The 21,603-nt window shown below is 48.8% G+C and overlaps 2 protein-coding genes across 7 annotated transcripts; both read right to left on the bottom strand.

The window, feature by feature from the left end:
• Positions 1 to 461: 461 nt before the first annotated feature.
• Positions 462 to 3,708, bottom strand: LOC134127011 (pancreatic secretory granule membrane major glycoprotein GP2-like). Its single transcript, XM_062561573.1, has 8 exons — positions 3,450 to 3,708; positions 2,948 to 3,079; positions 2,577 to 2,764; positions 2,273 to 2,427; positions 1,927 to 2,172; positions 1,688 to 1,850; positions 1,294 to 1,405; positions 462 to 930 (listed from the first exon to the last, which is right to left on the bottom strand). The coding sequence occupies exons 1-7, from the start codon at positions 3,691 to 3,693 to the stop codon at positions 1,322 to 1,324; spliced, it is 1,212 nt and encodes a 403-aa protein (XP_062417557.1). The 5' UTR covers positions 3,694 to 3,708; the 3' UTR covers positions 462 to 930; positions 1,294 to 1,321.
• A 263-nt stretch (positions 3,709 to 3,971) lies between these two features.
• gpd2 (glycerol-3-phosphate dehydrogenase 2 (mitochondrial)) lies at positions 3,972 to 21,385 on the bottom strand. Of its 6 annotated transcripts, XR_009955952.1 has the most exons (21): positions 21,243 to 21,385; positions 19,986 to 20,092; positions 17,942 to 18,113; positions 17,704 to 17,828; positions 17,509 to 17,606; positions 17,267 to 17,430; positions 16,524 to 16,691; positions 16,305 to 16,449; positions 15,771 to 15,964; positions 15,455 to 15,589; positions 15,210 to 15,385; positions 14,434 to 14,565; positions 14,188 to 14,346; positions 13,914 to 14,026; positions 13,764 to 13,842; positions 13,578 to 13,676; positions 7,122 to 7,180; positions 5,944 to 6,185; positions 5,784 to 5,850; positions 5,515 to 5,636; positions 3,972 to 4,113 (listed from the first exon to the last, which is right to left on the bottom strand). XR_009955952.1 is itself a non-coding variant. In XM_037475714.2 (18 exons), exons 2-18 carry the CDS (start codon positions 20,085 to 20,087, stop codon positions 12,536 to 12,538), a joined length of 2,196 nt encoding a protein of 731 aa, XP_037331611.2. In that variant the 5' UTR covers positions 20,088 to 20,092; positions 21,243 to 21,385; the 3' UTR covers positions 11,270 to 12,535. The 6 variants fall into 6 exon arrangements, 5 of the variants coding, with proteins under 5 accessions (XP_062417524.1, XP_037331611.2, XP_037331621.2 ...); XM_037475714.2 differs by lacking the exons at positions 3,972 to 4,113; positions 5,515 to 5,636; positions 5,784 to 5,850; positions 5,944 to 6,185; positions 7,122 to 7,180 and adding exons at positions 11,270 to 12,661; positions 19,159 to 19,167; XM_062561540.1 differs by lacking the exons at positions 3,972 to 4,113; positions 5,515 to 5,636; positions 5,784 to 5,850; positions 5,944 to 6,185 and having other exon boundaries at positions 6,937 to 7,180.
• Between the last annotated feature and the right edge of the window lie 218 nt (positions 21,386 to 21,603).

The following is a 21,603-nucleotide window of genomic DNA, read 5'->3' as shown; positions in this document are numbered from 1 at the left end:
CTATCAGAGGTTTTTGGATTCCTGTGTGACTATTGTTGCTTTTCTATCACAAACTCCTCCAGAGGACTTGATCCACTTCACATTGGTCAATGCGATGCAGAGAGCGTAGTGGTTTAAATCTATCAAAAGCTTTAAGTTTCATGAAATGGTGCAGCCGCCATTATTCAACATTCTCAGTCATTCATTTCTTGTAACTTCACTGGACCCAAACTTTCCTGAGAATATCAGATTAAAGGTCTCAACGATGCTCCACTAACCCAACTGCATATTGTAGAATACAGATATTCAACAACAATTCCATAAGTAAATGTTGTATGTTGCACATTGAGCCTGATTGGTTTCATCTACTTGGTTCTAACTGGATGTCACCAATGCTTCCATTGAAATATTTACATTGACAACTTTGGATTTAGAGGACACAAAGTTTAGAATAAAAGATGAAATAATCATTGACACTCATGTTGTTTTTCCCACTCCCTTTATTATATTTTTGGTGTTTTCTTTGCTCTTAGTAATAACATAATAAACAACAGCACGTCCTTGTGTAATAACAGTCACAGTTTGCACTGACAACCTTCACTCAGAGTAACTTCCATGTCAGCAGATTCTGTTGCTGCTTCCACCAGGTTCATTCAGGCTGTTTAAAGAAGTGAATTAATATGTATTTAAAGCACCAGACCCTTAAAACCCTCTTTGATTGGTTTTTCATTCTATTTTTCTATCATTTATTTCACCAGAGATTATGTTTCATTTCTAAATCTCGTAATAATTAGCAAGAATCATTGGATATATAAAGAATGAATGAAAGCATCGTCCCAGGTGACCACATGAAGACCTGCCAGCGTTGTTTCACAGCAGCAACATCTTCAAACATCTGTTGAAGAGCCGTGAGGTTTGAGGCTGGTTGATGGAGCTTCTGTCAGGAATCAGCTGAGAAGACAAGCAGACATCACTGATGAGTCATGACTTCTACTTTGTGTCTGATGGAGGGCAAGTATGAAAGATCATGGAGTCACATGACATTCATGCTCCTGAGAGGATGAACCCTGACCTTTCCTCTGGAGCTTCCTCCACCAGTAACTTACATCCTTTATTCGCCTGTGGAGGACTTTAGTTGATGATGGAATAACATTTAAATCAGAAAGTCCTTGATTGTGTGGTTTGTGAGTCTGAAATAAGAGTCACTGTACAACAAGAACCCGTAGCCACCTGCACGTTTTATATATGTATTAAAACTACTGAGGCATTCATGCAGTAATTCATTAATTCAATCCTAATGAACTTTAAACATACCAGGTCAAAGGTCAGAAGGGAGCGGTCTTTAATTACTCCAGGCCATAGTGATGAGGGCTGCAGTGTTGGACCTGGAAGACCTGCGCCTCCTTTTACTGCTTGCAGGGCAGGTCTGTAAGACAGGCAGCATGTTCAGGGTTAGACTGCAGCCCGTGTGGGCTCCACGCAGGTCCACAGCACAGAACCCCTTTGGCTGTTTATGTTGTTAAAGTAGACATTTGTTCTGGAGGGAGAGACTTTGAGCAGGTTACATTATAACGTGATAAAGAACTCAGCTCCAGTAACAAAGCTGCAGACATATTAATGCATGAGGGATGATGCTCCTTCAGCAGGAGAGGAACCACACAGGATCATCACTGATGGGTAAAGCAGCCTCTTCTCTGCTCCTGCTTACCGGAGCACAGGTTGTTCCCTCTTTGGGGCACAGCTCCACTTTGCAGTGCAGATAGATGGCAGATGTTTCTCCAGAGAACTGGAACACGTTGAAAGAGAAGACGTTGGAGGTTTCCAGTCCGTTTCCCTCCACCGTCACCGTCTGGTCGGCTTTGTTGGGGCATCTGCTCAGAAACAGGAAATCAGGTGAGTTCACCTGCTGCGGATCCTTGAAGCCGCAGACAAAGAGTTCTGTCCCACCCGGCGATGACGAGGTCGTATCGCGGGCTGCTGTCGGTGGACGGCTGGGTGGTGGCCCAGCAGGAGTCGGTCACTATGGCAACAGCGTCGCCGTCCAGCCCGTCCGCCTTCAGCTGCAGCCACACCTTCTGGTTCAGCTGGAGCTCGGTGCTCGACTCCACGAGGTTCTGGAGTCCTCCGTCGGTGTTGGCGGCCATCGTCAGGGTGTAGTTCCAAGGTCCGGATACGACCTGCAGTACCACAGAGCTGCATAGCACATACACACACACACACACACTTCAGCTTCCTCAAACCACAGCAGGCTGCAGGCCAACAAGCAGGTGGAGCTCAGCCGCTCTCCACTCACCTGTCTTTGATCCTGAAGGACAGGCTCTGGACGTCTGGCTTTGTGTAGAAGCAGGAGAAGTCGATCTGTACTTGGTCTTTCCGGGTGATGATGCCGTTCTGAGAGGCGTTCCTCGTCATGATGGTGTTCTTGTAGAGGATTTGGCTGTTGTTCATCTAGATTGAGACGGGAACACGAGGCATCTTCACTTCAGAGGGAGTAACTTGTTCACCTGTTTGTGTGCTGGTTGTGTGAACAAAGTCTGCCACACATTCATAGGAACAACACACTTGTTGAAGGCCACCAACTAGAGGAGGGCACCCACCGAAACCTCAGCCCCACAGGTGTTGCTGGTGTCGAAGCTGAACTCCACCATGTGGGTTTGTGGGTCCAAGTGACCTTTGCAGTTGGGGTCATTGAGGTGGAGGACGGAGGAGTTGATGCGTCGGTCCTGCAGCAGACATTCAGCCAGAGTCACAGTGGCAGAGTTCTGCGTGCAGACTGTCTGCTCGCCTGAAAGCCCAACAGCACAAGTATCAAGTACCAACATCTCAGTGTGGAGGGGTTAGCATTGGTGGCATTGGACTATTAAGAGCTGGTTTCATCTATCACGGAGCCAAAGACACGTCCAGTTCTAGTCTAGAAGAAGAAAAGAGAAACCCTGCACTTGCTGCAGCGTGTGAAGTCTGACTGTACCTAAAGCGTTGGTCGGGTTGAACTTGGAGGCAAACAAGGCCCGACAGAAGCAGCTGGCTTCACCGAGGAGATCTCCACAGAACTCGTGCTCACTGCAGTACTGGTCCAGACAGGAGACCTGAGGGACAGCAGCTACACAGACACATGGGCACATGAGCTCAGATCAGACCAAACCAGACCAAGTCAACAAGTCCTGTGATGTGGTCTCCACAAATACTCCACTGGTCCTGGAATAGTTTTCAGGTACCTTTGTTCATCTGCTTTCATGTACTCGCCTCACTTCCACTTTTATTCCACAGTATTTATTGGCAAGACTGTTACTTCTCAGACAGAGATGATACATGAACAAGTGACAATTCTTTCTACGTTCCATAAAAGGTGTATTAGACAACAACACCTGGTTATCGAGTCACAAAAGGCTTCACACCACTAAAACAGAGCATCCTAAATGAGCTAAACCTCCTCCAAGCAGCAGGTAGCAGAAGGTGGACGAGCATCTTACGGCATTGGACCGTTGTCCTCCAGTCCCCCAGTGGGACCTCCTTCAGGCTGCAGGACTCGGCGTAGGCCTCCAGAAACTGGCAGTGGAGACCGTCCACCGCCGGGTAGACGCACAAAGTGTTGTTGCAGGCGGCCACGTAGGCGTCCGTGTCGATGTGTTGGTGACAAGCATCGAAGGGGGGCTGATTCAGGAGCTCACAGCTGATCCAGCCATGCAGAGAGGAGGAACCAGAGAACAGTCTCATGAAACCCTCCCTGGTCACATGACGGGGTGGTGGCACATAGAAAGGTACGACGCAGAGGACGCCATGCTGTTTAAAGGGGGGGGTCTGGTGGTTAGAAGGGTCACTTCTTACTGGTCAGCTGAGCGGCTGCAGGTGATGGAACTGTCGATGGTGTCGGTGTGCAGAGTGTCACAGCTGGGGGGGGGGGGGGGGACAAGCAGCCCGTTACATGATGGAATTGCTAGAGAAATAAATACCCCAATGGCATGTTGTTATTCCCTGTATGTTGGGTAGATTAAATGCATTTGCTGGGTTTACTTCATCAAACATCACCACCTTCACCCCGTCTGATCCCAACGTCTCATTCAGCGTCACACACTCATGAGGTGGATCGTTGGGGCCGTCCATGAAACAAACCCTCAAAGAATCCTTCATCCTCACCTGAAAAACAAGACAGGTTGATCTGTTGAAGACTTTGACTCAAAGCATAATTCATAGAAACACAATAAACCATTAGAAGAAGAAGCAAGTGAAGTCCACAGTGAACTGGTTGGTCATCAGGGTCCATTTCAAGAAGCACGTTTAGTGTAAACTCAGAGTTTGTTCACCCTGAGATGTTTCAGAAGGGGAGGTAACTAAAGCTCAGGGTCCCCCATCGTGGACGTGCTCTCACATCACAGCACATTTTTGTGTAGTACTACGTTTCCTTTAAAACATGATGGAGAATATTAGTAAAGCTGCTGTATGCAGAGCTGTGAGGAAACGTCTTTTAAACGTCTTTTAAACTTTCTGGACACAAACCAGTGAGAAACAATAAAAAGGAAACCTGAATAAAATACATTTTAGCTTCAATACCTTTGGACCAGTTTGTATTCTTGTGGTTAAACATGAGCATGGTGTGTATTTCCAGCCTGTGTGTAGTGCATTAAGTTGATTAGTCAAACGTATGTTTTAGTTTGTGCATTAAATATTAAGCGTAGTTTCTGCCTTTTGCTGCAGTAGCGTGTTGCTTTGTTTCTAATCACGTTTCATACTCGCCGTGCGCTTGTATTCATATTTTAACCTCAATAGAGCGATTGTCTGGTGGTTGCCATGGTAACTCGTTGTATCACGGCTCCATTCATGCTGCCAAATTAATGGAAAAAATATTGAAATAAAGTGTGAAAATACTGAATCAATGAAACATCTGGAGGAGGTTGTTATTGTTCCCATGATGATGTCATAGAGATGAGGTCATCAAAGAGGAACAGAGGATGCAGGTGAGGTGCTGTTCACTATGGAGCCAAATCCAGGTCAAAAGTTTTGTTTATTTGAAAAAAAATGCTTTGTTGTTGAACATTGAAAAAAGAAAACACTGTATTCAAAATAAAAATAAGTGGACGGAAATTTTTTCGGTTGAATATAGTTTTAACTCAGTTTTATTATTTTTTTGGATAAAAAATATTTTTTCCATTCTTCACTGTATTATATTTTTCAGTTGCAGATTTTTTTCAGGTTCAAAACGTTTTTTGCTATCGGATCTTTTTTTCACATTCAGACGTTTGACCCTGATGTGGCGGACAAAATATTATATTTAAAAAAAAAAAAAACTGAGTCAAAACTACATTATATTCAACCAAAAATATTTTTGTATTTGTTTGTGTTTTTATTCTGAATAAAGTGTTGTACTTAAACTTTCAGGTTCACATTTTCTTCTTCGAATGAACAAAACTTTTGGCCTGGATTTGGCTCCATAGATCTCACCTTTTAGCTCCTTGTACTTGTACAGTTTTGTCAGATATTTTATAGTAGGAGGTAAAGGAATGTTAGATAACAGCAGTAAGAGGGTTTATTTTTACTCACGTCCACCCATGAGAAGGAGCGTCCATAGAAGGTGATGGGACACGAGCTGATGTCCACCACTCCACCAGAGATATTAAATGTTTCTTTTTGGGACATGGAGACGTCCACCTGGCTGGCAGCAACTACAGCACGAATGTGAAGAACAGAACATCACAGGTGGATTAATACGCTTCTCTCCTCACTCACACTCCAGCCTGCAAAGATCAGTTTACTCTGAAATGGATCTCAAGTCTTTAAGGTTCTAAAGTCCACTTCCAATGGCTGCTCACCTGCCAGCAGGAGGAGCAGAGCACCTGTCTTCATGGTGGAGAAGAGGCAGCAGCAGGTGGAGAGACTCTTTATGTAGAGAGAATGAAGGAATAACAACAATATATAACATGAGCACTTCATCGATATGACGTCGGGCAGAGAGGACGAGGCTGGTCTTACCTTGTGGAGGTCGGGTGGAGCAGCAGGGAGATGGAGCTCTGAGGATGGAGGTCAGTGACGTCTCTCAGGAAGATGTGCCTGCTGTGTCTCCGTCTCTGTCCTTTATGCTGCTGCTTCTCTTCACGCCCAGAAGACTGATGTCACTTTGACATTCTCCAAAACTCCTCAAACCGGCTTCTCTTGTCGCCTTGAGGTGACTCGTTTGTCTCTGTCATCCCTCAAAGGAATGCATTAAAGAAGCCCTGGAGGAAATATTTCTAATACGAATATCATCAGCAGTGTAAATATATATAACATGAGTGTTTCCAGACAGAAAAGAGGCCACAGGATCCTCCTCCTGACTTTCAGTCAAATGCAACAAATGAGCTCATTCAAGACACAAATGTTTCATATTCATCTCTCCCTTAGACAGCGTAATATTATTATTCACTACACACTGATAATTTAAACCAAAATACATATAGCAAACAACTTTTTATTCAAAGTTCAGACAATTTTCTAAAAAATCTGTGGTATTTTCAATGATTATCCTAAACATGTGCACGCTGCATCTTTTCTTAATGGACACACACTGGAGATGAAGATTAGAAGGACGTTCCCTCACAATAAAGCAGTAATAGTTGTTTACATGAATCTTTCCAATTCAACCCGTGTGAGCTGTTGCTGGACGAGATGCTTCAGTGAAATAATGACGTGGAGACGAGGTGTGGTGTGATGGAGTTAAACATGGCTTCCATTGAACAGGTCCCTCAGCATTCTGTCAGGTGCTCTATACGTACTTCAGAAGGTTTGTGACTAAAGACCTGTCAGAATGTTCCAGACGTCAAACATGATTAGCACGTCTTTGTTCTGAGATCTTTATGGAATTCTAAAGGTACTCAGGTTCAAATGAATGAATGTGTCTTTTATGGACAATTAAAGAATCATTTTCAGTCAACCTGGTTTCTCACCATCACCTCAGTGGCTTTGGGCATCATCATCATCATCATCATCATAATCCCTGTGTTATTAAAAGAGTCGCACTGACCAAAGTCAACATTTCTGTGACAAATATCTGAAGCATTTTGATGTTTTCTGTGGTAAATATAATTATTATTAGGGCTGCAACTAACGCAGTGTCCTCACGCACCCCTCTGGTCTTTGGATCCATTGATAATCAATAAAACATCTTCACTCACGTGGCGTTGCTGAAGCCGACGCACTCGTTTCCCGCCAGTTTGTTCATGAAGTTCATGACCTGCAGATCATAAATACATTTTCATGGATTTGAGCATGTGTGGACCTGTTAAGGACAAGCCTACTGATTCCAAAGTGGAGTCAGCACATTGCAGCGTCAACCGAATTTCAGTGGTAGAAATAGAACAACTAATGGTTCAGGAGTACAACACTGACTTTCCAGAACGCCGCTATGATGACAAGGAAGAGATGTCGCAAGAGAACAAGCAGTTTATGATGTCTGTGCAAAGTACTACAAAGTTTGTGGATGGACATTACTGCATAGGACTTCCATTGAAATATGAAGCAGCTAAGATGCCAAGCAACCGCTGCATGGCAGTACAGCGAGCTGCCAGCCTGAAGAGAATACTGGAAAAGAACAATTACACGATTGGACGATCACAAAGATTTCATGAAAAGCATACTGGAGATGGAGGCTACGCTGTTGAAGTTCCTGAAAAGCAGATTGACTGTGATGATTACATGGTCTGGTTCGTCCCTCACCATGGGGTGTACCACCCAAAGAAAAAGAAAATTTGTGTTGTCTTTGACTGCACTGCCTCTTTTCAGGATGTGTCATTGAATGGACAGTTATTGCAGGGACCTGACCTCACCAACTCACTCATAGGTGCCTTGCTGAGGTTCCGTGAGAATCCTATAGCAGTGATAGCGGACATTGAGTCAATGTTCTATCAGCTCAGAGTTCCAGCGACAGATGCGGATCTATTGAGATTTCTGTGGTGGCCAGACGGAGAGCTAAATGCCCCGATAAGGGAGTATCGGATGGCAGTTCACCTTTTTGGAGCCACCTCGTCTCCCAGTGTTGCTTCTTATGCTTTGCGGAGAACAGCGGAGGATAGAAGAGACACAACAGATTCAGTAGCTGTAGGAACATTTTTGAGAAACTTCTATGTCGATGACTGTATAAAATCTGCACCTACAGAAGAAGACGCTGTTATTTTGGTGAAGAAGCTGCGGGACTTGTGGGCGGAAGGGGGCTTTAACCTCACCAAATGGGTCTTTTTCCAAACAAAAAGAATGGGATACAGAAATCAGTGCTTGTAAAGCCAATCAATGGCCCAAATGGCTTGACGATCTCATGCACCTGTCAGGATTCTGTGTAGAGAGGTGCATTAAGCCTATGGGATTTGAAAAGAAAGTGGAAGCACGGTTGCATAATTTTTCTGATGCCAGCAAAATGGCCTATGGCACAGCAACATGCCTTGTGCTGAAAAATGAGCAAGGCAAAACCAACTGTTCCTTTGTGATGGGGAAGTCAAGAGTGGCCCTGCTTAAACAGGTTAACTGCAGCAGTCATTGCAGTAAAAATGGACAAAATGCTACAAGAAGAATCGAACATCCAACTTCAGCCATCCATCTTCTGGACAGACAGTACGACAGTCCTTAGATGCATTGACAATCAGACTACTCGCTTCAAAACCTTTGAGGCAAATCGGATTACTCTCATTCAAGACGCTACCAAGCCGTCACAGTGGATGTATGTCAGAACATCACAGAATCCTACGGATCGGGCCACAAGGGGCATGAATGTTAAGAACTTTATAGAAGATAATATGTGGATAAAATGACCACAATTTCTGTTGTGCTGTGGCCAAAAAGACCATTCAAGTAGGCACAAGACCAGCAAAAGGTAATTGAAGAGAATGCTGACTTTGTGATGAAATTGCTGCAGTATTACTCAAGTTGGGATAGACTGAAGAGAGCAGTGGCATGGATTATGAAAGCCAAGGAAAGGCAATTAGAACATCTGGAATGACAGGAGAGTTCATTAAACAAGGAGGCAGGACGGAGAATTCGTGACTAATGGAGAGCTTCTCTTTGTACTCCTCTATTGGAACTGCCTTCGTTTAACACGTTTGATTCCATACACCCGTTTATTATGTCTACTTGTCCGACCTGCTCCTTTCACAAGAACATCCTGTTTCTCAGAAACAAAATGCTCACGTTGTTTTTCCTCTCTTTGCATCGCTGGAATTCCACTGAGTCTTGACGAGCCTTCACATCAGTGGCCTCTGTGGCAACCCTGCAGTGCCAGTTCTTGCCATGATTATATGATTCATTTAATTTAATTTTGTATAGCACAATATAGCAAATGTGCCTCAGAGGGCTTTACAGTCTCTACACGTGTGACATCTTCTCTCCAGAAACCCTCACATTGGCGCAAAAAAAAGCCTTCGGTCAAATACGTACACGATTCGATATATAGAAATGATTCACATCGTCTCCTGCTCGTCACGCTCTTCCTTGAGATGACTGACATCTGACAGCCTGATGTCAACCATCTCGTTAAGTCACACGCCATCTCCGCACAGCAGCATCATCCCATCTAGTGGGGGGGGGGGCGCCCCCCAGTGATCAACATGCAAAGTGCACCTCTTCAAGGATGGACACAAACGCTAGATTGTATTGTTTGATATTAGGAAATATTTTGTTGCGGCCAATGTGAGCAATAAAGGGCTCCAACTTTAAGATTGTAAGTAAATGGAAAAATACAACTAACAAATGAAACAATTTGACAACAGGGAATGAGCAGCAGTGTGAAGATAAAGTATCAAGTCTCCTTTCCATCGGGTCTCCATCGTCTTTAACCACCAACAGTCGGGCAGCGGCGGGTTCAGCTCAGGTGTTTGTCGGCCATCTTGGACGCGTCATCAGGGCGGTCTGAGCTGAGTAGTGACGTCATTACAGCACCAGGCTGTATAATGTAACGATGGCACTTCCGTCTGGTCGATTGATATTTAATAGTTTGATGAATGATTTCTTTCATTCCTTTTGTTGAATTGCCAAACATTTTGTGTCTTAAATGAGCTTAAACCAACTAAACGGCTTCCTTGGTCTTGGTTGATTTAGTTTGGACAATTTGTGAGCGGGAAGCGGTTCTTTTGTAGAATCTGTTGTGTTGGTGTTAATGCTCTTCTGAGTGGGTTTAAGGACCGAGACGTTGCACTTGTTTAGTTTGATTGACGGGTGTCCGTTGACATGCAGCAGAAAGAGCTTCCTGTCCTCACTGTGACGGGCACGGAGCCGGCGAAATGTCAGGAACCTTTGCAAAATGGCTTTTTGTTCCACCGGGGGGGGGGGGGGTTCAGAAAGGTTCCAGCCATTATTTCATCCCATGAAGTGGAGATTCTCAGGGCTCAGGAGGCCTTCCGGAGACTACATTTAAAACCACCTTCTGATTTCACAACCTTCACTTCCAATTAGTCTTAAGGGCACAAATGACACCCAATGCTGATTTATTAAGTTACCTGCTCGCTCTCTCTCATCAATATTTGAACTTTCCGTTTCTCTCAACGGATCGAAGGGATTCATTTCTCAGTTAATGATCATCTTATTTACCATGACTATTATCTAAGTGAGTGCTGTGGGGCCGTCTGCTCCCAGTCCCTCTCCTGGAAATGGTTTTAGTCACTAACGCCCCCGACGAGTCAGCCGACCACAAGAAACGGTTTTTAAAATGAAATAACTATTGGAAAGCTTCTCTCGGTTGTTCTTTAGAAAACACACATTTCCAGATATTTTAGGAGGTGCTCTTCCCCAGGACGACCTCCCCTCGGCTGTAGCATGAGCCTGAGACTTAAGGCTGTCATTCAAATCTCAGCGTGACCTTTCGGGGGAGAGGCGCGATGGAGCTCAGTGTGTGTGTGTGTGTGTGTGTGTGTGTGTGTGTGTGTGTGTGTGTGTGTGTGTGTGTGTGTGTGTGTGTGTGTGTGTGTGTATACTTCTATACTGGTGAGAACCAAATCTCAGTGAGTCTATTTGTACCAGGTGTAACGCCACCCAACAGGTAACACTTGAGAGGGACACCAGATCCCTCTGAGCGCTGCGCTTCTATCCGTAAATAAACTTTGTTTTCACCCCTAAACAAAAGAGGTGTTGGGTTTCCCTTTACGCAAGGGAAATACTAGACCAGTAAGCAATAATACTCAGTCATTTCTCAAAGAACATTGTAAATAAATAACGCGTCCCATCGGTCTGCTCTCATGATGCAAACCCCCCCCCCCCTCCCCCCACACACACACACACACACACACACACACACACACACACACACACACACACACACACAATAACGGTTCATGGGAGGAAACATTGTGGAATGATTGTTTACTGCATAACAATAAATCCAAGTAGTTAATCATAAAGCGTAATAAAAAGGCAGTCAGGACAGTGTTGTACAGTATAAAAACCTCTAAACCTGCGATCACTGCCACGTTGGAGGAAGGAAATCTCAGGTTTGCTTTCGTTTTCAAAGGTGGGAGCTGTGGAAATATGTATCTGAACTATGGACAGGAACTTTTATCTCTTTCCTCACACAAGTTGATGGTTTAACCGCATAAGCAAATCTAAATTTGACCTTTGACCTACTGTCAACCCCTCCAACATGGCAGCACGTCGGGACCTCTATTCAGGAACCCCCCAAATTGGTTCGTACGATAGAAGAGTAGTTTGTGAACATGGAGCGAGGCATCGTGAAGCCGCTGGCTCCTTGATCTCAGGCACATCGAGGCACAGTGAAGGAAATCCCAAACAAATGCAACATTAGTGTCACACAAACAATGAAATGATCTGCCGATAGCATGCAGCAATACAGCAAACAGCCACGAGTAGTACGGGAATAAACTGCACGTGAAATGCACTTTGTAAAAATAAATATGTTGCTTTATAAAGCATGCAAATGATTAAAAAACAAATGAAATCTAGCTCAAGCAACTTATTTCCATCTGTGGAAACGTATTTCAGTCTCTATTTGGCTGCAGTTACATAAGCAAAAAGGACAAATATATATTTATATATTTATGGAAATAGCAGATTAAAACGCACATCCTCACTAAAGCTAGAAAGCACAGAATCAGTTTGCTCAGAGTGCAATAAAAGCTAAATTAGAGCAGAGGAAGTCACTTCAGTGCCTTCAGAACCATTCGATATTACCTGGTGAGTACTTGTAAAGCAGCAGAACAATACAGTGCAAAGCTCCGTTGGGCTTTACTTGAGGGGCCCGTGGTTCTTAGAATTAGTGACTGGCTCACTTGTTCAAGTCAACGTTTGTATTGAACGTTTCTTAGAATTATTCAGAATAATTGGAGCCGTAAGATGAAGCAAAACCCAAATGACAGCTGCAGCACACGGAGCAACAATCAGCGTCTCACTGATCAAGTTCAAAAAGGAGCTTCGCAGAGGACAAAGCAAACGGTCAGAAGACAGATGTGCTGAGGAGCATCGGAGGCACCAGATGTTGAGGAAACAAACCTCCGCCCCCCTCTTTAGCTTCCGTCCCCCCCCCCCCCCGCAGCACGCTCAGGAGGGGCGCTTGATTCGGCCGGGCTCAGTGTCATCTCTCGTCTCTGCGTGGGGCTCAGAACCCGCCGCCGCTGCGGTCCACCGTCACGGGCCCCCTGGTGTTCAGCGTCTCCTCCGCCGCCTTCATCAGGATGGCCAGGCGGCTGTCGGACACTTGTCCCTTCTTCACCGCGCTCATCAGCTGCACGGGGCAGGGGGTGAAAGGTCAGCGTGGGTCAGAGACAGCTGGAGCCGCTGATGAAGACACGGATTCTGCTTGTGGGGCCACGGGTCGAGTCCGGGTTCTGCTTCTTATCATTATTCTACATTCTCACAATGCAATGCTCTTCAAGCCACGGAGCGTTTGTCCCTCCCTGAAGCTCAATAACAAACGGCCGCATTGCTGCAAACGAAAATCAAGTCCATTATTATTCTACCACCTCTGTGTTTAATGTCCTCTGATCACAGAACACGGAGGAAATGCATCTGGGGAACAGATGTTTCTGCTCTCGGTTGCCATGTGAGGAACGCGTTTCTTCAGCGACACAAAGGAGGCTTCGTTAGACGAGATCCTGCTTTCTAATTAGCTGCGTCTGGTCCTCTGCAGACCTCCTGCTCCTAAGGACGTCCTCGCGTCACAGACAATGGGCTTTCTTTTAATGTCATCGTATGCAAACTTGTACGGTGTGAATGACTTCATACAATTCTCTCTATTAATGCGCACACACCTGCAGAACCTTCATAAACGCCATCTAGCAACGGATTTCTCTGTCTATTTCCAAAGCAACATGTTTCAGGCTTTAATTACATCATATTCTCACCTGTTTCATTAAAAATATATAATGTTCCGGGACGCAGACAGAATGAATGGACTGTATCACTACACCCTTTTGAACTAAAGGCCCATTTTCAATCATTTCCATTTAACTAAAGTAAGCTACATATTAAAAGCAGAGTTGTATGTTCATAAAATGCAGAATAAACCTCCATTTGAGTGTGTATGAAAAGGTGGGGATTCAACAGTAGAGGAATAAGATGATGATTAAACAGGTTCAATAAGTTCAACGTGGGCTGAAATGATGACCAGGTGCATGCTGGGAGCTCGCTCGGTCACGTACCTGCATGAACTCGTCAATCTCCACTTGTCCGTTCTTGTTGAGGTCGACCTCGTTGAGGATTTCATGAAGCGCATTTTCATCAATGGTGACATTGATGCTCTGCAGAGAAGAAGCGGGCATCAACGAGGTGCAATGAAGGGCTGAGTGAGAGAGAAAGGACCCAAGAGCAGATGAAACCAGACTCACCTCCAAGACCTGCTGGACGTCCACAGTGGTGATGAATCCTTTGCTCTCTTTGTCGAACTTATGGAACCGTTTCTTGTACCTGCCGCACAGAACGCATTTAAGCCCCCCGACCCCCCGGTAACAAGCCGTGATCCAGCGGCGGATGATTACCTGGCGACTTCCTGGTTGTCCAGGTTGATCTCCGACGTCTTGGTCAGCTGCTCGGAGCGAGACCTGTAGCCCATCTCCAGGTACAAGAACTTCCTGGCTGCTTCCAGCTCCGTCTGCAGAGAAGAGCCGTTTCAAATGGTTGTAATGATCCAATAAAAGTACTACGGCCTGAGGGGGGGTGTGTGCGTGCGTGTGTGCGTGTGCATGTGTGTGCGTGTGTGTGTGTGTGTGTGCGCGTGCATGTGTGTGCGTGTGTGTGTGTGTGTGCGCGTGCCGTCTTCTGCTCCTCGCTCCAGCCCAGCTCCTTCCCCATGATCTGCACGATGCGCGGCAGCGCCTCGTCGGCCGCCTGCACGTTGAGGAAGCCCAGCCGCGTCCGCCGGGCGATGACGTCGATGGCCGTGCAGGCGTACTCCTTGATGGCGTACAGCACCTGTGGGGGGGGGGGGGGGCACGTGAGGGGGCGAGCAGCTACAGCAAAGACAATCGACACAAGGCCCCCCCCGCCGCCCCGCGTTACCTCGCCCTCGATGTAAGGGAACTCGGACACCAGTCTTTTGCCCACGATGGGCCACCTCTGCCCGGTGACCTTTGCCATCTTGGCCACGTCGAAGGCCTTCCCCCCGTAGGTGGAGGCCAGGTGCTGAGCGACCTGCGCGCAGAGGAACAACCCGTCGGCCAAAGAGAAACCACAACGCTGTTTATCAGGAATCGGTCACAAGAAATGATTCGTCCGATTAACATTTTATTAGAAATCAAACCTTTTTGAGCAGAGGCACAAAAAACGATTCTCATTCGACCGTTGGAAGGCTGCTCGAAGGAGCTTCATTTCTATTGGTCTAAATAAGTGACTGAGTGCAGACGCTCCCGATCGTCTCATAATGTTCCCGCCGAGCGCTGACGGCGCTCTGCCGATGGGGCGCCACGCGCGTCGACGCCTCTCAGGGCGGCTATTTGCTATTCAGATGGCCGGCCTGCCGATGGCGAGAAAAGGGCAAACGCTGTCCAAATATCAGCGGTGACCTTTGAGGAGTATCGGAGCGCTGCAGAGCTCCTCTAATGAGAAGGCAGCCGCGCCTTTTCTTCATGAAACAACGATCTACCGGCTGTAATGAGAAGGCCTGATTATTTGCAGAGAGGATGTAAATCAACGCGCCCTCGCTCTGAGCCGCTGATCAACGTGCATCTTTTGTGGGGTCAAATGTCAGCGCTGCTGCATTTCTGATGTCGGCTGAAGAGGGCGGCTCACGCCCTCCAACCCCGGCCCCGGAAGCACCCCCCACCCCCCCCCCTGACCTCGTTCTCCAGGCCGTAGTCCTGCACCAGGCGGATGTAGAGCGTGGGCGTCCAGCCCTTGGCGCCCTCCAGCATCAGGCCCACGGTCTTGCAGGGCTCCGCCGAGAGGCCGTGGGTCTTGACGGCGGCGTCCAGAGTCTCCTCGGCCATGGACCTGTAGGTGGTCCACTTCCCACCTGGGAGACACACGCACACGTGAGCCCGCCGGCGCGCAGGCATGTGGGGAAGGGGGGGGGGACACGTACCGGCGATGGTGACCAGTCCGCTGGCGCTGATGCTGACGATGTGGTTCCTGCAGATGGACTGGGTGTCCTTGGAGTTTGGGTCGGTCACCAGCGGGCGGATGCCGCTCCACGCCGCCAGCACGTCTCCTCGGCGCACTGCAGGGGGGGGGGGGGGGGGGGGCATATAGGCCGTCAGGTCTCACTTCACTGTGAACCAGAGCGCCATCGAGGAAAGGAGATCCACACGTTTATCTCCCTCGTGACCAGAAGAGCGTCATTGGAACTCCGCTAAAATCCTACTGCGCCTTCTTTTAAAGACGCGACGACCCGTCGGTACCTTCTACGTCGGGGCTCAGGTAGTTGCGGATCTCCCTCAGGATGAAGTTGATGTCGTCCTCCCCCGGGATGGGGTGGGCCGTCACGCTGGTGGGCGAGTCGGTCGTCCCGGCGATGGTCATCTTCTCCCAGGGCAGGAAGAAGATGACGCGCCCGTCGCTCGTGGACGGGTCCAGCAGACCCATGTTGTCAGGGCTGAGGGGCGGGACATCCAGGCAGAGCTTGTTATCTTAACCACATCTCACTCAGGAAGGAGAGGTTGGAGGCAGAAAGGGGAAAAGCTCACACGTGGGGGAGGAGGAGGAGGTGAGGAGGGAAGGAGGGAGGGGGAGAATTAGGTGTCTGGCATTTGTGGTGCTGTTCAAAGGGCTCGCGCTCCCTCGGGTTTCGCTCAATAAGCCTCGCTGAACTTTAAAAAATGCCCTGCTTCAACAGAAGCACTCCATCGCGCCCTGGACCATGTGGGTGGGGGTCAGATAGGAGTGCAGCATTTACACACCCACGTGGGGAAAGGACAGAAGCCTTCACGCTTTACCTGTAGTAGCCGGGGATGACGATGTGAACGCCGGCGCTGGGCTGGCAGATGTTCTTGGTCTCCTGGTTGTCCATCTTCCTCAGGGAGTCCGTGAAGGGTCCCGTGGCGTTGATCACGCACTTGGCCTTCACGTCGAACTCTTGTCCTGTGGGGAGAGGGCGATGGTTTGGATCCCCGCGTGTCCTCCGCTGCTTTGACCCCGAGGTGGACGATGCTCACCCGTGACCACGTCCCGGCAGCGGGCGCCGCACACCTTCTCCTCCTCGCCGCCCTGCGGGTCCTTGGCCTTCAGCAGGCGCACCACCTCCGTGTAGTTGGCGACGGCGGCGCCGTGGCGGGCGGCGCTGATGGCGATGGCCAGGTTCATGCGGGCGTCATTGTGCTGCCCTGGAGGACACGCGGGAGAAGGGGAAAGATGGAGGAGGATTTATGATGTTTCCTCTCAAGCAGGTCGGTTTCTCCTGAGACTTCAGTAGAGAAGCTGCAGCGGTAACCAAGACAGCCGCAGGAAGGTCTGCTCACAGAAGGTCACATTTCCAAATGTCAGCGCCGTGATTGTTCCAGACGGCATAATTGGAGAAAAGACCCGTCTCCCCCCCCCCCCCCCGCTCAGAGAGCACGATGGGAGGGGGGGTCAAACATATGCCGCTCTGCTCTCCTTTTCTTCCCCCTGCAGTAAAAGCAGGTTCTTCTGTCCACGTTTACGTTGGTTTTACAGTAAAAGGAGAAGATAAGACTTGTTTTTGTTAACACAAAGCTGTGATTTATGGAGCTTTTTGTGGAAAGAGACTTAATAAAAATGTGCATTCTGGTGAAACCATTCTCTCATGTAGCCTCTTTAGTGTCCTAAACTGGTAAATCGTGATACATTTTAAAGGCCAAAATGAATAATTAGAGAACAGTCAGAGGGAACGAATCGGGTGATTTTTTTGTTCGTCTGTACCGACGTCTACTACACCCACCGTCGTAGTAGACGATGGCTCCCACCAGCTTGTCCTTGTTGAGCATGGGGAAGCGCTCCAGGGCCGAGGCCTTGCTGAGGACGTAGCTGCTCTTCAGGTTCTGGATCCCGGCCACCAGGTCGTACATCTTGATGCCGGCCCAGTAGTACGGCAGCTGCCACCATCTGGGAGACGCACACAGTCATCACAGCGGAGGTCCCCTGGGTTTCTCCTCCCACCCGGCCCCGAGTCCTGGCACTCACCTGTACACGGGGAGCATGATGGGCAGCGGCGCGGACAGGTGAGGTGCGATCTCCAGCAGGTTGGCTCGCTCGTGGAGGGCCTCCTTCACCATCATGTACTGGTTCCAGTAAAAAAAAAAAAACAGAGCGCATCAGAAGTCAAAGAGGAGCCGCCGGAACGGGAGGAAAGCGGAGCGGTCCGAGTGCGAGCGCAACCTGTTCGTAGTCCAGCTGCATGATGGCCTTCTGCAGGTAGCGGACCCCCCCGTGCAGCAGCTTGGTGCTGCGGCTGCTCGTCCCCGACGAGAAGTCGCTCCTCTCCACCAGCGCCGTCTTCAGGTCTGCACAGAAACGACCAAGAGGCGCGTGAAGGAAACCCGACATTTCCTACACGACGCCGACTAGTGCCGACTTTCCTCTCCCCCCCCCCCCCCCGACCCGACAGCAGACTCACTGCGTGTGACGGCGTCTAAGGCACACCCCGCCCCCGTGGCCCCGCCTCCGACCACCAGGACGTCAAACTCCTCGCCGCTCTGCAGCGCGGCGAGCTGGGCCCGCCGGGAGGGGAGCTCGTCGGCGAAGGGAACCCTCAGATCCGCTTCTGCAGCCACGCGGGCCAGCTGGGCCTGGGGGGGGGGGGGGGGGGGGTCAGACGCACATTCAACGTGACAAGCGAGCGACTGAAAGACGTCGGCGCCCTGCTGCCACTCTACGCCGATGCTCCACACAAAGCCAGAGGAACACTCTCCTGGAGGTGCAGTTTGAATCATCTCGTAGGGTCACATGGGCCGACCACATTACCGCGTGCTGATGGATCAGGACTTCCTGCTACTGTCAGATCACGGCCGTCACGTTGTTTGCAGGATAATCTTTCATTTAAATTTTGTTCTATCACCGGACATTTATTTATTTCATTGTACTACTATTTTAAAAGCATTTATTTATCCAAGAAACCTTCTATTCTCAAATCCAAGTGCTTATGATGTCTCATATTCACCTTCAGTTTCCAAGTGTTGGTAAGAAAGCATTATATATATATATATATATATATATATATATATATATATATATATATATTTATGGGATTAGTAGCATCATGCAACATGCTGCACAACAATATAAAATCACAATGATTAGCAAAATAATTAATTTAAGAGAATAATCACATACAACCCGATAAAAGCAAAAACACAGCTCCCCTGATAGCAGGAGGTGTAATTTCACCGCTAATGAAATATTCATTTTTTTCCTTCTATTTAGCAGTTGAAGCTAAATGATTTCATCAGGCTGCTTTGAAGCAAACGTGGCATTTGACTTGCAAATGGCGGCAGGCGTTGGTGATTTAGTCTGCAGCCGCAAACGAGGAGATGATATAATCATTGGCTTTTTTTTCGATGATGCACACAGACAAACACCGCGGCTGGAATTAAGTGCCAGCGTGCCCCCCCCCCCCCCTAATCAAGTTAAGTCACTGAATGGCACAGCGAGGCCCACGCCGACAGCCAATCGGACGCCGCCTGGAAAACTTCTCCAAGCCCCTATGCCCTCGCTAAAAGGAGACGAGACGGACACTCACCTCATCAGCATTGCAATTACTGGGATTAGAGGCATGCATGATTACAAACTATTGTGAAAATAATCAGATTTCATCAGGTTCGGCTTCTTGCTTACCAATCCATGCTTGGTGGAGAGGACGGCGGTGGGCAAGAGACGACATTATCCCATCAGGACAAAAAAACAACAACAAGTTCACATTAGGTTGCACAGTCGAATAAAGTCTGGTATGTGGTGGTGTGGCTTTGCTTAAAATAGGCTTTGAGGTCCGGAGGGAACACAGCTGCTCGTCCCCTTCGAACGCCACCAGGCCCAGAGGTTCCACATCCGCACGGCTAACGTAGCTTAGCATGAAGCCTGAACTCTGCTCTGTAAAGGAAACTAATTACGATGTGCAAAATTCAACTCATCATTGTCGCACTTCTTGAGGCATCCTTTAAGGCAACTGTTTTCAGTATGCATGCTAAGCTAAGCTAGCAGGCTGCAGGAATGCTCCATGTAAAGGGTACACACAGTGGAGACATCCATATTAATCTCCCAAATGTTCTGCCACAAGCACCAGGGTTATTTAGTATGCAAATAAAAAGGCTTTCCCTCCAAATACACAGTTTATGAGCCCAGATCGTTGGAGTCGGTTCGTTCACCGAGAGCCGAAACATGCTTTAATAATCTTACGATTACGTGACGCCTCCCTCTCAGCAGCTGAAAGCACAGAGCGGAGTGCATTCCAACATCTAGAGCGGACATGCCCCCGAAGGACGGGGGGGGGGGCTCCTCTAAACGAGCGCATGTCACATTAATGTTCTGAACATCCCTGTACTTCAACGCGTGAAAGCAGGCGAAGCGGCAAACACGACACGGGCGGTGAAAAGCGTCTCATTCCCCAGGGGGGGGGGGGGTCATGCACGGCGACCTGCGAGGGCGGCCCCCTCCCACCGGCTCACCTGCGTCTTCTTGTACTCGATGAGCTGCGACAGGCCGAACGCGCCGACGACGACCCCCCCGCCGACGGCGGCCGTGCGTTTCAGAGCCCTCCTGAACGCCATCGTCCCTGTGGGAGCAGAGGGGGGGGGGGGGGGGGGGGTTGAGTTGTAACGTTGTTGTAGTTTAATATATAATCATCAAAAGAGCGCTGAGGACACACATTTGTTCCGTGATGTTTGTCAGTAGCTTTGACCTTTAAACCCCCCCCCATGATCAGAAAGATTGATCTAATAATTGACAGTTTTATCAATAAGGAAAAAGATTGTTAACAACGATCATTAAAAAATGACTAAATCATCTACTAATCCGTTGCATCTTTGCTTATTGTAAAGTGAAGGTTGGACCCGATCTGGAGCATTAGGATCAAGGATATAAATACTCAGAGTATTTGTGGTTAAGCATTAACAGCAGATTGATACAAACACCAGTCAGAAAAGGCCTCCTCTCCCACCGGGGTCGAACCAGGGAAGGGTAACGCGCTGGGAATAGAAATATTATATATGCATTAAATAGTAAAAACTGTCCTATTGATTGAAATGCTTCCTAATGGTCAGTTGGTGGTTTCCGCGGATCTGGAGGCCGCAGCAGCGCCCCCCGCTGGACGAAGGGAGCAGCGAAGCGGTGTTAGAATCACAAGGGTTCTGCTTGGCTTGTCTCCAAGTCCGATCTCATCAGTACCGATGATCGCCTCATCACTGCACGGGACCATAATCGGCCCGAGGGAGACGGGGGGGGGGGGGTCAGGCCGGCAAGCGCGCGCACGGGGGACGTCCCTTCGTTTGTTTATTCTAAAAAGAAAAGGTGTTTCCCGAGCAGGAGGCCCGCGTCGTAGCTCCCGAGGCCCCGTGTTTTACGGTGTCCTGGTGCGACCCCCCCCCCCCCACACACACACCTCACCCCCCACCGCGCGAGAGGAAGTGGCAGCGAGAGAGGAGAGCGGCGTGATCTTTGAGGGGAGCGGCGGTAAGCTGCGCCTTAGCCGCGGGAATGAGGCCCTCGCGTTACCGGACACACACACAGAGAAACACGTCGCTGTAGCGCGGGTTTAAACACCTGAAATACACGCGTAATTACCCCCCCCCCCTGCCCTGCCCGCCAGGTGTTGATCTGCTGGTGGGTTTGGCCGCGCGCCAGCAGACGACGAGCTCGACATTCGCCGTGAAATATTTGTCATAAACGAAGGGAAAACGGGCTCCACGACGGACGTCCCCACTTACAGGACTCGTGCTGCTGCTGCTGTGGGTTGAGGAGGACACCGAGGACACCGAGGACATCGGCCGGTGTCTCTGGACGTCGCTCTCGGGGTTTGACGGAGCAACGAAACCAGGAAGCGCCGCGGCGGCCCCGAGCGACGCCGCGGAGAGCCAATCGGAACGCGGCGCCCGGCCGCGCTCGTCCAATGGCGTCCGGAGGGAGGCGGTCCCACGTCGGTGACGTAATAGGGAGGGTGGAGATTGCACAACGCTGATCTCCTCCTCCTCCTCCAGGATAATAATAAAGAGTGCGAGGAGGACCACCAGCTGTCGTGTTCTTTCTGTTTCAGACACACACACAGACCTTAAAAGTCTTATTTTACAG

The sequence above is a fragment of the Pungitius pungitius genome, chromosome 3 (assembly GCF_949316345.1).
Source record: "Pungitius pungitius chromosome 3, fPunPun2.1, whole genome shotgun sequence".
Taxonomy (NCBI): domain Eukaryota; kingdom Metazoa; phylum Chordata; class Actinopteri; order Perciformes; family Gasterosteidae; genus Pungitius; species Pungitius pungitius.
Note: the sequence above shows the minus strand (reverse complement) of the source record. Positions and strands in the feature narration are given on the sequence as shown.

What these genes read in the sequence shown, in the direction of transcription:
- LOC134127011 (XM_062561573.1), bottom strand. Translation starts at nt 3,693, where the DNA reads ATGAGACTGTTCTCTGGTTCCTCCTCTCTGCATGGCTGGATCAGCTGT. An exon ending in GAGGACAACGGTCCAATGCC is followed by an intron (nt 3,080 to 3,449) that starts GTAAGATGCTCG and finishes GTGTCTGTGTAG; the next exon opens with CTGCTGTCCCTCAGGTCTCC. An exon ending in TCCTTCAGGATCAAAGACAG is followed by an intron (nt 2,173 to 2,272) that starts GTGAGTGGAGAG and finishes TGTGCTATGCAG; the next exon opens with CTCTGTGGTACTGCAGGTCG.
- gpd2 (XM_037475714.2), bottom strand. Translation starts at nt 20,087, where the DNA reads ATGGCGTTCAGGAGGGCTCTGAAACGCACGGCCGCCGTCGGCGGGGGG. An exon ending in CCTGAGCCCCGACGTAGAAG is followed by an intron (nt 15,590 to 15,770) that starts GTACCGACGGGT and finishes CCCCCCCTGCAG; the next exon opens with TGCGCCGAGGAGACGTGCTG. An exon ending in CGGACTGGTCACCATCGCCG is followed by an intron (nt 15,386 to 15,454) that starts GTACGTGTCCCC and finishes TGTGTCTCCCAG; the next exon opens with GTGGGAAGTGGACCACCTAC.